The sequence below is a fragment of the Ciconia boyciana genome, chromosome 12 (genome assembly GCF_034638445.1).
Source record: "Ciconia boyciana chromosome 12, ASM3463844v1, whole genome shotgun sequence".
NCBI lineage: Eukaryota > Metazoa > Chordata > Aves > Ciconiiformes > Ciconiidae > Ciconia > Ciconia boyciana.
This window is the reverse complement of record NC_132945.1, coordinates 12381034-12394918: the sequence shown is the minus strand read 5'-3', so window position 1 is coordinate 12394918 and position 13885 is coordinate 12381034. Positions and strand designations below refer to the sequence as shown.

Here is a 13885-nt window from a genome sequence, read left to right as displayed (position 1 = left end):
CACCCGCACCGGCCGGCTGTCCTGCAGCTCCTACCCACGCAGCCTCCCGGCTTTTTTTGCGGGACAGCAGCCCCAACAGGTGGGAAAGGACCCTCTCCTGGCTGCGTCTCCCTTGCAGCTCAGCCCAGCGGGGACTGACGCCTTGCATATTTTAACAATAATTACCCACTCTTTTTTTTTTTTTTTAGAAAAAAACCCCAACTGCTATGCATTAAAAAAAGCGCTACTATTAAGAGAAATCAAGCGCCTCGTTGCGCAGAGGGGGAGCGAGAGATCCTTACACCAGCTGACGGTGCTCGCTCCCCGGCAGCAGGCAGATGCGCGGGTTCGACTCCGCCGTGCGCCCCTCCCCGCTGGCGCTCAGCCCTCGGGGGGGCGCGGGGGGAGCCAGCCCCTGCGCGGGGAGGTAGGACCCTGCGCCGGGCCCCTCCCCGCCGCGGCGTCGGAGAAGAGATGCCCAACTTTCCCCTTCCTGCCCGGCGGCGCGGAGCGGGGCGCGGAGCGCGGAGCCGGGCGGGCGGCGGCGGGGCTGGAGCGCGGCGCAGCGGGCAGCGAGGGGACCCCGCCGCCGCCCCGGCCCCGCGCTGAGCCCCGCGGGGGCGGGCGCTGCCGTCGCCCCCCCGGGGCCGGTCCTCGCCTCGCCGAGATGCCCGGGACGGTGCTGCTGCTCTGCCTGGCCCTCGGGCCGGTCCTGCGCGCCAGGTGAGCCCCCCCCGCCGACCGGGACGCCCCCGCCTCAGTTTACCCGTCGGGGCAATGGGAGGGGAGGGGGCTGGAGTCGCAGCGTCTCTCCCCGCGCCTCCCCCACCCCGGCTTCAGCGGGGGTTTGGGCACCTCTGTGCCCCCAGCGGTTCCTTCCAGCCGGCGCCGAGGCAGGATCAGGTCTGGTCGCGGCAGCACCTAGTGCCTGCATGTCCTTTGCGCCCCGGGTCCCCCCTTCGCATGCCGGGAATCGAGAGGACATCCCGTTTTCCACCCCGCCATCACCTCGCTGGCTGAATCCTGCCGGGGGCTCAGCCCCTTCTGGGGGTGCCCAGAGCAGGACCAGAGGGAGCTCGGCACCTCCCGGGGGCTCCATCCATCACCGGGGCATTTCCACACGGAGTCGGGCTGGGTGGGAAGGAGCTCGCGTCCCCTTCCCTGCACTCCATCCCCTGGCATCCCGAAAGCCCCTGCAGGGCTTGCAGCCTGGCAGGAGGAGGGCAGCGCGGACTCCTGCCTTGCTCTACAGGTTGGCCCCAGGTCCCAGCTCTGGGTGCCGGCTGGGAGCCCGATGCCAGCCCGATGCCACCGGCGCGCTGGGCAAGGAGGCGAGCGGAGGTGTGGGGCTGGCAGAGTACGGTTCTCTCCCAGCGCCAGCGGTTCATAGCGCTTCTCTATAAACAGCGATGAAAGGCCCCACGCACAAGGGGTTTTCAAGTTTCTTTTTCCCTTTTTTCTTTTTTTTTTTTTTTACAATTCCTAGCCCTGCTGGTGAGTTTAATGGCTAGATCGGGGAAAGAAAATGTTGTCAGCAGATTGTTGCCCCCAGGGCTCGGGGGAAGAGGGATTTTACTGGCTGAAGCTAATTGGCAGAATAAGCTGCCTTAAAGCCGATCAAATCCCATTACAAATGCAGTCAGGGACAGGGAGCATGAATCCTGCTACTAATGGTCTGCTCTGCCAAGGCTTCCTGACCTCGAGTGCAGGCAGAAAGTCTGTCCCTGCTGTGGTCCTCCAGGGCTTGGCCTTCATGTCTATCTCTTCCCTGAGCCCCGCTTTGCCAGGAGCAGTGTCTATGCATGTTTGGGGGGTGATGGAGCAGGAGAGGAAGCCTGTGGGAGAAGAAGGAGAAAAGGAGCAAGTTATATCAGGGTCTTACTCTGCATTCACTGCATTTTTCCTGGCTGCAGCTTGCAGGGGGCAAATTTCACCTGCTCTACACTTAATGATGGGTGCTGGGGTGAGGAGCCCAGTTCAGGTGCCGCATGTGTGCGAGGTCTTCTCCCAGCACAAGCTGCGAGACCCGTCCCCCTGGCGCTGGAGCGGGCTGGATGCTTTGTGCTGGGTGACTCAGCACTCCCCAGACGGTGCCCCCATCACAGAGCCTAATTCACCAGTGTTTCCCCTGGTACTGCCTCAGCTGGGTGCAAGGCACCCAACTCTGAGCCCTGATGGCAGGATCCCTGCACAGCATCACACCACTGGAAAGCTGGGCTTGACAGATGGTTGAAACTGTGCAGGCTTGACCATTGAGGTTTCATGGAGTGTTCTGTGAAAGGAGAGGTACAAAGACATGTGAAAGGGGTAGGGTACAGTTTAGTGAGCTCTCTGTCCTTAAATCTTCTGCCTGCTTCTAATTTAGAGGAATTTGTCTGAACATCCCTGTGCCTACAACCCTTGGAGGCATTGGGATGGGTGGCTAGAAGGACACATTAACATGTGATAATTAGGACTGACCACAGTGCTTTTCAACCAAGGAAATGTTGTTCTTGGATTTTGTGGCTGACTGTTTCTTGGGAGCAGGGGAGGCTTTGAGCTGCATTTGCACTGGGGCTGGACAATCACAGCCCCAGTATCTGCACCTGCTCTGGGAGTTCCTGCCTCAGGGCTAGGGATGGCTGTGAGGGTGTGTGTCACCTCCCCAGTGGGTGCAGGTCTCAGTACAAAATTTTACTGGTCTCAGACTTCGTTAACACACCAGGTTGCAAATAGTAGTGGGTATGCATCCTGGTCAAGCACCATTGTCTGTCCTACCAGGCAAGGAGCAGAACTGTCTTCGAGGGCTCGTGGCACATGTTGCTCTTTCCCTCCTCCTGCCAAGGGAAACCTTGTCAGACAGCTTGGGCACTAGGGGAGGAAGCCAGCCACCAGCTCCTCAGGTGGCTCTTACTTTGACCATCAGTGTGCTTGGAAACCTCAGCAAAACAGGTGTCTGCTTGAGTAAAACAGAATTAGGGAGGCAAGGCAGAGCACTGTCCTGCTGTAATGCCAAGAGTTGCCCAAGGACAGTTGGGCATGCAAAACCCCATGCATATATGTGAGAGCATCTGAAAGGACACCTCCCTGCTGTCCAGGCCTCCTGCTCTGGGTGCCAGCGGGAGCTGCCACGGCCCCGACCGCGTCTGTCAGACCAGGGGTTTCCTCGCAATGTCCTCAGCTCTGCCCTGCCGTCATCCGCCCTACCCACCCCCAGCCCACACTTGTGGCTGCGTCCCAGCTCCATGGCTGCGCGCAGGAGTGCTGTGAGGCGGATGTTTTGACATTTTGACAAGCGGAGGTGAGGAAACGTGGCTCTGCGTTTCCTCCTGGCTGCACAGAGACATATGAGAACTGGCTGTCCCCTGTCACCGAGCCAGTTGCTTTGCGCGAGGAGATGGAGCCGCCGGGCCAGCGAGTGTTCACAGCGCGTTGGGGATCACTGCAGGTTTGCAGTGTGACATTTCCATTAGCAGCTGTGGGGGGACATGCACATGTCACCTTAATTCCTCTCCTCTGCAATAGCTCTTGGACTCTTCCCTTTGTGATTTGAAGTGGGGCCACTGGGAAGAGAGACTGGGGAGGAGGCAGGGGCTTGCACAGGGTGGTATGAGTCACACTCCTGACCAGCAAGAGCTGGTGTGTGTCTGTGTGTGCAGAAACACCCAGCAAAAGCATATTTTCTCCAGCAAAAGCTGGCTTGCTTATGCTAAGATGGCTTAGTATGGTTTAGTAGTCCAGGATTAGCTGCATTAGCAAAAAGCATATTTTTGGTAGTGTCACTGCATCTGTAATAGGGATGTGACTCCCTGTACGTGCTATCCCAAGCCTTAGGGTGTTAATCAGCGACATGAAACGGGGGGAAGCCAGAAGGCTGAGGTCAGAGTAACCAGTCTGGTTTTGTTCGGCCTCAGAGGGATTTTTCAGACTCTACTGTGGCCTTACGACTTGCAGGAACTCGATTTTGGCAGGGCAGTGGGACACGCAGAGTTCACTGCTGGCAGGTGACCCGTCTTGGGCTGACTTCAAGTAGGGTCAAGGGAACACTGAGTTAAGGTTTTGGTGTAGCTGTTGCCAGTCTGCTAGAGGCAGCTTGCATCACCCACAGCCCTGGCAGCAAGGCAAAGCAGTTAGGATTGCTTTCCCCTGCCCTGAGCTGGGCTGTGGGCAGAGGCACATGTCCCTCTTTGTGCCCTCAGGAGCAGGGCCAGCCCCAGATTTTGGCTCTGGCCAGCTTTTGGGTGGGTGCAGCGGTGGTCCCCTGTGCCTCCTGCAGCTGCTGGATCTCACGGAGCTGTCTGCTCGGCTGCATTTTGAAGGCATGCCACAGCACGACAGCCAGGCGAGCCCTCACTGCCGCTGCTCAGAGAGGGAAGTGCATCCTGACAGCGTTGCTTAAGACTCCTTAAGCATCATTAGAAAGTGCAGCACAATCAGACAGGAAACAACAAGCTGACGTGCCAACACATAACGTGTGGTGGCAGGCAGCCAGCTGCATGCAGCCCAGCCCTTGTTGGGGGACCCATCCCAGTGTCTGAAAGCTGGGGAGATGCAAAGAGTTTTAAAGTGATTGTGAAAGCAAGTTTTATCTGGGGTTTTAAAAGAGGAGCATCTGATAAACTGACTGCAACATGCCAATTTAATGCTTTTTTTCCCCCCTTCAAGTACCTTTGCCAGGCTCTGCCTCCCCAGGTACTGAAGGGAGATGTGTATCGGTGGTGCCTGATTGCACCTCAGAGCTGCGAGGCTCCAGCTGGGAAGTGTCAACAGAGTGGCAGCTCCTGCTGTGAGACCCTTTCTGGCACTGGAGCAGATGACACACTGACATGGCAGACGTCGAGGGGGGTGTACCAGGTGTGGGATTGCTCAGCATCCTCTCTGGCATATGGCTGTGTCGTTCCGGGGACAACCTTGTGAATGAGCTGCCCAGAGCAGCAGCAGGTGGTTAGAATTTCCCAGCTGACCATGTGGACCTAATTTAATTAGAGGGTTTAAGAAAACTCCTTTAGGAAAAAGGAGGAGTGTGAAAGGTTTAGAGAGGGCAGTTTTGAAAGGCAGTGGGAGATGCTGTTGCTTAGTGGATCATGTCCAAAGGAGGATGCAAGCTTTCCTTGCCTGGGTTGGAACTGGAAGATCAGGATCAGGAAGATGATGCATCTTTAAATGGGAGCTCATGCCAAAGGCTGGGGAGGAGGAGTTGGTGAGTACAGGGAATGGGTTGTGGCAGGTCTTGGCCTGAGGGCAGCGGAGTTTGCGTTCCCAGGATCTGTGCAGGGCAGATGGCTGGGTTCCTAGCAAGCCAGGCGTGCCTGCTGCCTGCTTGGTTGTTTTAGGACCTCTTTTCTCTGAAATGCTTTTATTGTAAAAGCCTTGCTCCCCAAAAATGTTGTTTGGTCACTGTCTTATTCCTCAGAAGAAGCCCACTTCAGCTGCAAGAGGCAGGCAGAGTAGCTGAGGTATTTGGGGTTAACAGGCAGCTCCAGGAGCAGGAGCTGCTGGCAGTGGAGGAGGGCCAGGAGTGGGATGGGCAGGAGCAGGGCAGGGGAGGGCAGGGACTGGCTCCTGTGCTTTGGGTATGAGCAGTGCATCTCTAAAGGCAGCTGGGGAGGATGTAGAGCACCCCATGCGTAGTCGTGACTGCTGGTGGCAAGGCCCCTGCATGTCTGGGGACCCTGAAGTGAGCAAAGGCACCAGGTGAGTTGTGTCTTCTTAGCAGTGTGGCTGAGAGGGGATCCCTGAGCTCCTTATGTTCTGCCTTTTGGCAGGGCTGCATCCTCCTCCTTTAGTATCTCTGAAATCCAGCTGTGCCCCTACTCCCACAGAGTGCCAGAGAGATGCTACAGCAATGTCTCTCGCCCTTTGTCTCTCCACTCCAGGTGTGAGAGCACAGAGGAATATGATTACGATTACCTCAGCATCAATAAAACCTGGGTCCTCACTCCCAAGGCACAGGACACCGATGCCACGCAGATCCTCAACTCACTGCTGAAGAACTATGACAACAAGCTGAGGCCTGACATTGGCAGTAAGTGTCCCCTGAAGCTCCCTGTGGCTATGGGTGGTGACCTGGCCCGGCTGTGTCCTGTGTTTTCTATGCTCTTGTGACTGCTGTAGTTGGTATTTTTGGTGAGATGGAGCCTGATCCCAGATGCTCCCCTGGTCCTCAGCCCTTCACAAATGATCGTAGCCCCAGCTCATCCATGCCTGTTTTATTTTCTTTACAGTCAAGCCCACGTTTATCGATGTGGATATCTATGTGAACAGCATTGGGCCGGTGTCTGTCATCCAGATGGTGAGTGGTGTCGCTGCTGCAGAGTCGTGGTATCACCGCAACTGAGAGCGTGAGAGGTAGCTGGCCCAGCGCTGCTGGCAGGTTGTGTTTTGCTGGCTAGACATGGTGTGAAGGTGGTGTTGTCATGAGAAGAGGTGGATTTGTTTCCCTTCCCTTGGGAAGAGATGCTTTGACCTGCTGATAGCTGGAGCTAGAAAGGCTTGATAGCCATCCCTGGTTAGGAGCAAGGTCCTAAAGTGCCCTCGGTGAGCTCAGCAACCCTACCATGCTCACAAGCTCACGGAGAAGTATGATGATGCTCTTTGGTCTCCACTGGCAATGTGTGGACAGACACCTCTGCCTGGTGGCTTTGCCCTCTCCTGCCTGAGAAGCGTGCGGGCACCAGGATGCTCAGGGCAAGCTGCGCTGCTCTGGCTGAGCCAGTGCAGTGGTGGCTGGGAGGGGGAGCAGCGCACTTCCCAGGACTGAAATAGGTACCTGGAGATGGTTTCCATGGCAGTGGTCTGATGGTGTGAAACTTGGGTGCCCAGGCCTGGCCTGCGGTGCTGAGGAGGGGCAGGCAGGGTTCCTCGGGTCTGACAGCTCTTCTTCAGTACATAGCACCTTAGATTGATGCCACCATGACTGTGATGGTTTCTGCTCATGGCTGAGGACCCTGCTGTACCAGGAGCTGCAGAAACACTCGACAGAGATGCTCTTTGGTCTGAAGAGCCTCCAGGCCATGCACTGGAGAGCAAATGTTGATTATTTATTTTTCACAGGAAACTTCCATTATTATTTTCCCTGTGAAGTCACTTCTCTAGCAAGAAACAAACCTGACCGCTGTCAGGTTTTGAAAGAATTCAAAACCTGTTCCTGAAAGTCCAAAACCATCCTGAAAGTTCTCAGGATGGGCATGATATTTTTAGATTCCCAAGTGGAAAATTTCCACTGAAAAAACCCCTCTGGGGATGGAGGAATGGCACTGTAGTTGTAGTACCACTTTCAGTCCAAAAACCATTTTGAAGCAGCCCTTTTGACTGGCCACTGCCAAGCATGTGCCTCCGAGCAGTACCTGCTCATGAGCCACCAAATGGGTACCTGGCTGGGCATTCGCTTGCACGATGAGGGCACTATCAGGAGGCCCAGCAGGGACGGCCTCAAGGCAAAAAATTTCCTTTCATTGTTTCTGTGGGCCTAGTCTCCAGGAGGAGAACCACAGCCCAAGCCATGTGGATGTCATCCCTGGCTGCCAGCAGATACAAGTTCCTCCATCCCATGTGGGTGTGTGGACATGAAGCTACAGTGACGTAAGAGCAGCAGTACAGGGGGAAGGGTGTAGGGGCTGGGTGTACTCACCTCCCCGGCCACTGCTGTGCCTGGAGCATAAGAGTCATATGCAAAGAGCATATGAGTCATGTCATAGGTGGCTGTCCAATCTGCTTTGCACTGCCCAAGGGTATGCCAAGAAAACCACGCAAAGCCACAGTGTGCATCCTCATTCTTTCTCTTCCCTGTCATCCATTTACTTTACCCTTCCCACCCCTGTTGGAAGCTCTGCTCTCCCCCCTGTTGCAGGAGCACTGCATAGCCATGCAGGTGGTAGCAGTAGAGAGTGGCCTATAAAATCCAGTCTTGCATCCAGAGTTTATCTCTTCTCCTAAACGGAGATACCAAGCACTGCTGCTAGTCTGGTTTCCTAAGAAACACAGCTTATGCCATGGTGATGGTTATGTGAGAATGTACGTACGTTCATCCCAGTCTTTCAGTATTTTAGATCCACTGGGCTAATACCAACCATATATGGCTGCAGGTATAGGATCTTCAGGCATATTCAGCATCTCCAGTATTTTTGTGAAAACAGGATGCAAGGCAGTGACAACAGCCATCCCCACTGAGGGGAAAAACTGTTGTGTGAATTCAACCCTTACCAGACTCCAGAGAATCATATGGGAGAGTGCTGCTGAAGACAGCCCTGACCATTCCTAGAGCAGCTCAGCCCATGTGTTTAGCTCTTTCTAAGAGTCAGCAGAAGCTTTTACACTTCATGAAGTGGGGCTCCATGACTGCACATGATCCCACGGGGTCCCAGCACACTTCATGTGAGCCAGGAGTGTGAAGGCAAGACTGGCACTTGGAATTGCCTATATCTGCAGGGCTCTGCTGGGGAAGCTGCTGCCACAAGGCTAATCTACTCATCTGCAGCCTGAGGGAAGGTATTGCTGTTTGTGGGAATGGCATGGCAAGGAGCTGCTCAGGCAGGGAAGGAAACCACTCTGTAGAGACAGTTGAGGGACTTTGTGGCATCAGTCACAACTGGCTGCACTGTCTCTCCAAAGTCCCCAGATCCTACAAGTCCAGGGGTCCCTGCTGGGTCCCAACAGTCACCAGTGATCTGAAGACACCTCCATATGACTCCCCAGGTAGACTCTGTATGGACATGTCTCCTTCCCTGTCCCCTTAGGTAACTTCCTAAGCTTGAATCTGTGATGCCCTTGAGCTTTAAAACCTTTCTCCCTGAGATGCTGGGCTGATATTAAAGGTACTGAGGACAGCTAGACCCAGGTCTCATAGCCTTGGGTGGTAGCTTTCTGGCATCTGTACTCTGAATACCTCCCCCTGCTCATGAGAGAGGCTGCATCCTGCTCTAGTGACTCCTGAAGCAAGAGAAAAGGGCTGTGACAAAGCTGCCACAGTGTCACCTCTGGACTTGGCTGCTTCACCCACTTGTTTGTTTGCTTTTCCATGCTGATGCAACGAATTAAGTCATTCTGTGGGTTGTGCCAGCCACTGGCAGGCTGGCATCAAACATGATACGGATTGTCTTTGCTGTCATTCCCACTTTGTCCCTTTTTATATAGCTTCTCCCAACCTGAGAAGCTCTGCTTTCTCCCAGGTGTCAGGCCTGTCCCATGTGCCTGATCTTTCCCTTTTCCCATACGCAACCTGAGGAAATGCACATTTCTGAGGGAAGGGAACCAGAATTGCACTCGGAGCTAGATCTCTCCTGAGCCCATGGTGACATTTCTCTCTGCCACGGATACAGAGGCTCATGTAGGCTGGAAAGTCCACTGGGGGGGAAAATGTCCCATTGATCTTAGGTGCATTGTGATGACAGTGTCTCATGTAAATATTTCTCTTTCACATAGGCAGGCTATGTAGAAGATAAAAACCTAGTTCTGCTTTTGAGAAATATAGCAGCATTACTGTGGCTATTAGCTTGGACCAGCCTGGTCTGTGCATCTGAAGCTGAAGGCTATAGGATGGCCTGACATGCTGGTGGAAAAGAAGGCTCCAACTTAAGCAATGTAGTTTGAATACTGGTGTCCTGTGATCTTCTGCACAGCCCTCAAAGTGTTAACTACTCACCGATGCCTTCAGCCTGGTGATGCTCTGTCAGGGCTTGGAAGCTGGCCCTGCGTAGCCGCTGCTCAACCTCTAAATGATAAATCATGTCAGGATACAAAACAGATTCCAGTCCTTAAAAATGAATAGGTGATTTGAAAATGCCCTCTGCTGGGTGTGAATTCTGCATCACCCTCATCAATCACTTGTCATAAATAACATTAACATTCAGGAGTCAGCAGAAGGCAGGCAGGTTTGGAGGGGGAAGAAATGTAAAGTGCTTTCCTGGTATCTTTTGTAGACCAGAGCGGCAGTCTTGTTTTTCATTTAGGTAGTTGAGCAAATTTTACATTCTCTCCCCCCTGGGGAAAGGGCCAAAATGTGGCAGTAACCAGAAATAAAGCTAGGAGATGGTTAAATGATAGGAAGTGGGACAGGGCTTGGTTGGAAGAGGATGGGCTGAGAGGGAAAAGGGTGCAGAAAAGTGGGACCATGAGGTCCCACAGCTGTTTGCTCCTGTCGCTGCATGGGCTGGGGTTTCCTCCCCATCCCCATGAATCTGTTGTCTTTGGGTGGGATTGGGGTGCTTGGTGCTTCTTAGGGTGGTGGGAAGCTGCATTTACACCATCAGGGAAAGGATGTGCTCAGCCACAAGCCCTTCCAGAGCTGCCTGCTGCCGCTGGGTGCCGGCCAGCAGTGCCTCAAGCCAAATGAGTTATCACCCACAGTGCCACAGCTTCCCAAGCAGTGTCGCGGATCTGGGTGCCCAATTAGATTCCTATTAATACAGATAGTGTTTAGGTGTCCTTGGCTTATCACTAAGCTGAGCCTGGTGCAAAGACCCACCTTGCTTCTCCAAGCATGTTTGCAGGAAGAGGTGCCAGGGAGGGCTGCGGCAGCAGGGACCAATGGAGGAGACTTCGGGTTCAAATTTTTCGCTGACTGGTTGTTTGCTGGAGGGATTTACTCCTGGTTTTGTTTTGTAATGGCTTTATTGCTATAGATTATAGCTTTAACTGGTGTCAAGGGCACCTAGAGTTCTGGATCACCTTCCTATAGGGATGCTTAACTCTCAGGAAATGATGCTGTAGAAGTAAAGCAGTTGCCAACTATTAGGGCTGAGTGTCTTTCAGTCCTGAGGATGTCTGTGAAGTGTCCATGAGAGCCAGCATGGGTGGGAGTGGAAAAAGTGCTTCTGTTCTGAGCTTGGGGATAGAGCAAATCCTGCCCAGAGCTTCTCAGATTCTTCCCAGAGGTCAGAGCTGAACGTCCTTTTCTTCCTTTCTTGCACAAAACCAAGTATGAGGCTCAAGGAGTTGAACACAGAGAACATAGCCCAAACACTGTGGTAGCCTTATGGCCAAACTGAATGGAGACATGCCACTCATCCAGGGACCTTGCCTTGGTTACCTGCTTCAGGTGTCTGGGATCAGAGGTGGTGCAGGCTAGTTTAGATGCTGGAGACTCCTCTCTTTGGTATGTGCAATGAGATGCCCTTGTGTGCCAAATTCTGTAGCAAAACTTGATGACAGTTCTGCTGCTAGGATTGTGCGCCACCTCAATCTCATTACTTAATGATAATGAAGATGGAAAGAGCAAAATTGGTCTCCATCATTCACCAGGGACCAGATTCTGCTGCCTCTGAAGTGCCTGTGATTTCCAGGGGGTAGGGCTAAGCTCCTGCCTCCATTATTACAGCAAATTATTTTCTTAGCTCTGTCTGAGCGGGGGACTGGAACCCGAAGAGGCTGATATGTCCAAATACACGTGTTGAATATTCCCCCCCTTCCCTCTTTAGGAAGAAGATGCTGTGCCCTATTAAATTCACAATTCTGTGCCTTGCTGCATTAGTTACCATGCAACACACTAACGAAATTGAGGACGAAGAACATATTTTCCCACGTCTGGAGTACTGCAGAATAGATTTAATAGATTTGCACGTATGGTGCATTTGTGAAAACACTGTGTAAAAGGGGGAGGGAGGCAAGGGGGAAATGTTTATTCATTATCAGCTGATGAATAATTAATTTACAAACGTTGTCTTGTTAAATATAAATTAAATCCTCATTTGACACACTTTATAATTTAGAAGTATAAGCCCAGCATGAATGAAGAGAACTCCCCACTGACTGCTTTCATGTAAATCCTGAGGAGCCAGTGAGGGAGGTTTGGCTTTCAAAGTTAAAGCTGACAAGAAGTAGCGGTGAGGAAGGGGCTGCTGTGACAAAGCCAGCCTGGGGACCTGGGGCGCTTTGTCTTTGCTCGTGGGTGCTTTCCGTGCAGGGATGGCTTAGCAGGGCAGGGAGGCATTGGCTATCCGCACCACCTTCTTCCAAGGATTGCTCCCTCCTGCCTCAGAGCTGCAGGTGGCCGAGCTGCTGAATCACGGTTCTTTGAGTAAAATCCCCATCGATGCCACATTATCAGAGTGTACAGAAAGCCGGCAGCTGCTTCTGAGCTATCCCAGCAGCAGGGGCAACGATCCCCAAGAGAGGAGCTAGGCTCTACAAAAGTTGTATGGGGCTAAGCCACCCTTGCAGAGAGCCCTTAGGCAGTTTGAGGCATCTCCACACAGAAGCGGAGCTGCATCCTGAGGAACCATGGCTGTGCTTGGTTGGAAGGCAGTTAGTGTGGGAGCCGCAGTGGGAAGCCTTGGGTTACAGCCCTGGTGTCCTGCTGCAAGGCTTGGGTTAATATCTTTGTTTCTTCTTAATAGATGGGGAAACTGAGACTGGTAATAATTGTCTGTCTCTGAGGAATGCTTAAGTCTTGATTATACTTAGCTTTGGCTGCTTTGGAATAAGTAGGAAGGAAATGAAATGAAAATGGCACACTTTTTAAGATGCTTGAATGTGTTGCTCTGGAGCACAAGATAAGCCTATAGGTAAAGGAAACTTGTTACCGTCCCCCTTCTTCCCTGATAATAATAGACTCCAGTGGTTGCACAGCACTTCTCAACTGAAAGGACTTAAAAATGCTTCACAAATCATCTGTCTAGGAGGCAATAGCCCAGATGCACCCAATTCTAGGGTGTATTGCAATGCCTGAAGCATGCTACAATGCTCTGCCAAGGACTGCACGGTGTTCTTGGCCTGCCCAGTGTGCAGCGAGAGTCAGACATCAGCATAAATCTAGTGAAGTCGCACAGGACGTGCAGTCGTGTAATGAGCTAGGTTGGGTTTTGACCCCTGATAAAGATGCATATCATAGAAATTTAAAATGTTGGGAAATGGGTATTGCTCACTAAGGGCCCCAGTGCTTTTTCTGGCCATTAGTTTCCATGCCTGAGTGATGGCTCAGCACCGCCGGAGCTGGTGGTGCATTTATACATCTTCACAAATACTCATTTGCTTGGAGAGTGCTTGTATCTCTTGATTCCTTGATGTTCAGGAACAGTCACCTGAGCCCATTCCTGTGTGTCCAAGTGCTAGGAGAGCAACGGTTCCTCACATAGCTGCTTGCGTTTGTGTGGTGGTGAGATCAGGTACACGGAGAAGGGCAGTGGCCGTCCTGTAGTCATGGTTTGTCATTACCTTAAGAAAAAAAAATCATGAGGCCACTGAGGAGTAGCACCAGTCACGTGTGACTTGTGGGACAAATCATGAACCGCTACAGAAGGTCTACTGAAATAAATGAGTTACTCCCATCCTGAACGTATCCCAAGAGCTTCCGCAAGTTTCAGGGTCTGCTCCCAAACTGGAAAAGGACTGATTTATTCACTATGAATAATGCAACCAGCTCCTTTTATTATCCAGAACATACACTAATCCACTCTAGTTATTTTCTGTGTGACATCCATGTTGGTATTTTATTTATAGGCTGTTTATTGTGCAGAAAACACAAGGAGTCTGTTATCAGGGAAACTGAACAAAAAGCAGGGGGTTTGCCTCTAAAATTTGGAGCTAAATAAAATATGAAAATCAGGACAGTAGCCTCCTGGAGGGAAAAGCGCTTTTCTTCAGAGGCATTTCTGGAGAGCAAAGCCCTAAAGTTAATTAACATTTGTGCTCTCTCCAGTCCAACACTAAATGGGGAATGTGGCTGTACTCAGTCAGGTTCTTAAACTGCAGTGTCAGTCCTGGCACACAGATGCCTCTGCACGGCCCACAGCTTGGGCGGCCTCTGGCCCTTGGGCAACATGGAAAAAAATCAACGTTCATAGTTAAGTAAGCGGCTCTGGTAAATTCCTTCATGAATCCAATTTCCAGCCTTCTGCTGGCAGGAATGGCTCAATCCCACATTCATCCCATGCCAGCCTTTGGAGAAAACTCACATTTCTTCAGCCAGGCTGAATGCAAAGGGGGTTTTTGC

General features: G+C 52.4%; 1 protein-coding gene across 1 annotated transcript in view; it reads left to right on the top strand.

Moving 5' to 3' along the window:
• The first annotated feature begins 646 nt into the window (after window positions 1-646).
• Window positions 647-13885, top strand: part of LOC140658476 (gamma-aminobutyric acid receptor subunit gamma-4) — a 37582-nt gene continuing 24343 nt past the window's right edge. Inside the window, exons 1-3 of the mRNA XM_072876949.1 lie at window positions 647-702; window positions 5835-5983; window positions 6183-6250. Of these exons, the coding sequence (XP_072733050.1) occupies window positions 647-702; window positions 5835-5983; window positions 6183-6250 (273 nt within the window). The remainder of the gene's footprint in view (window positions 703-5834; window positions 5984-6182; window positions 6251-13885) is intronic.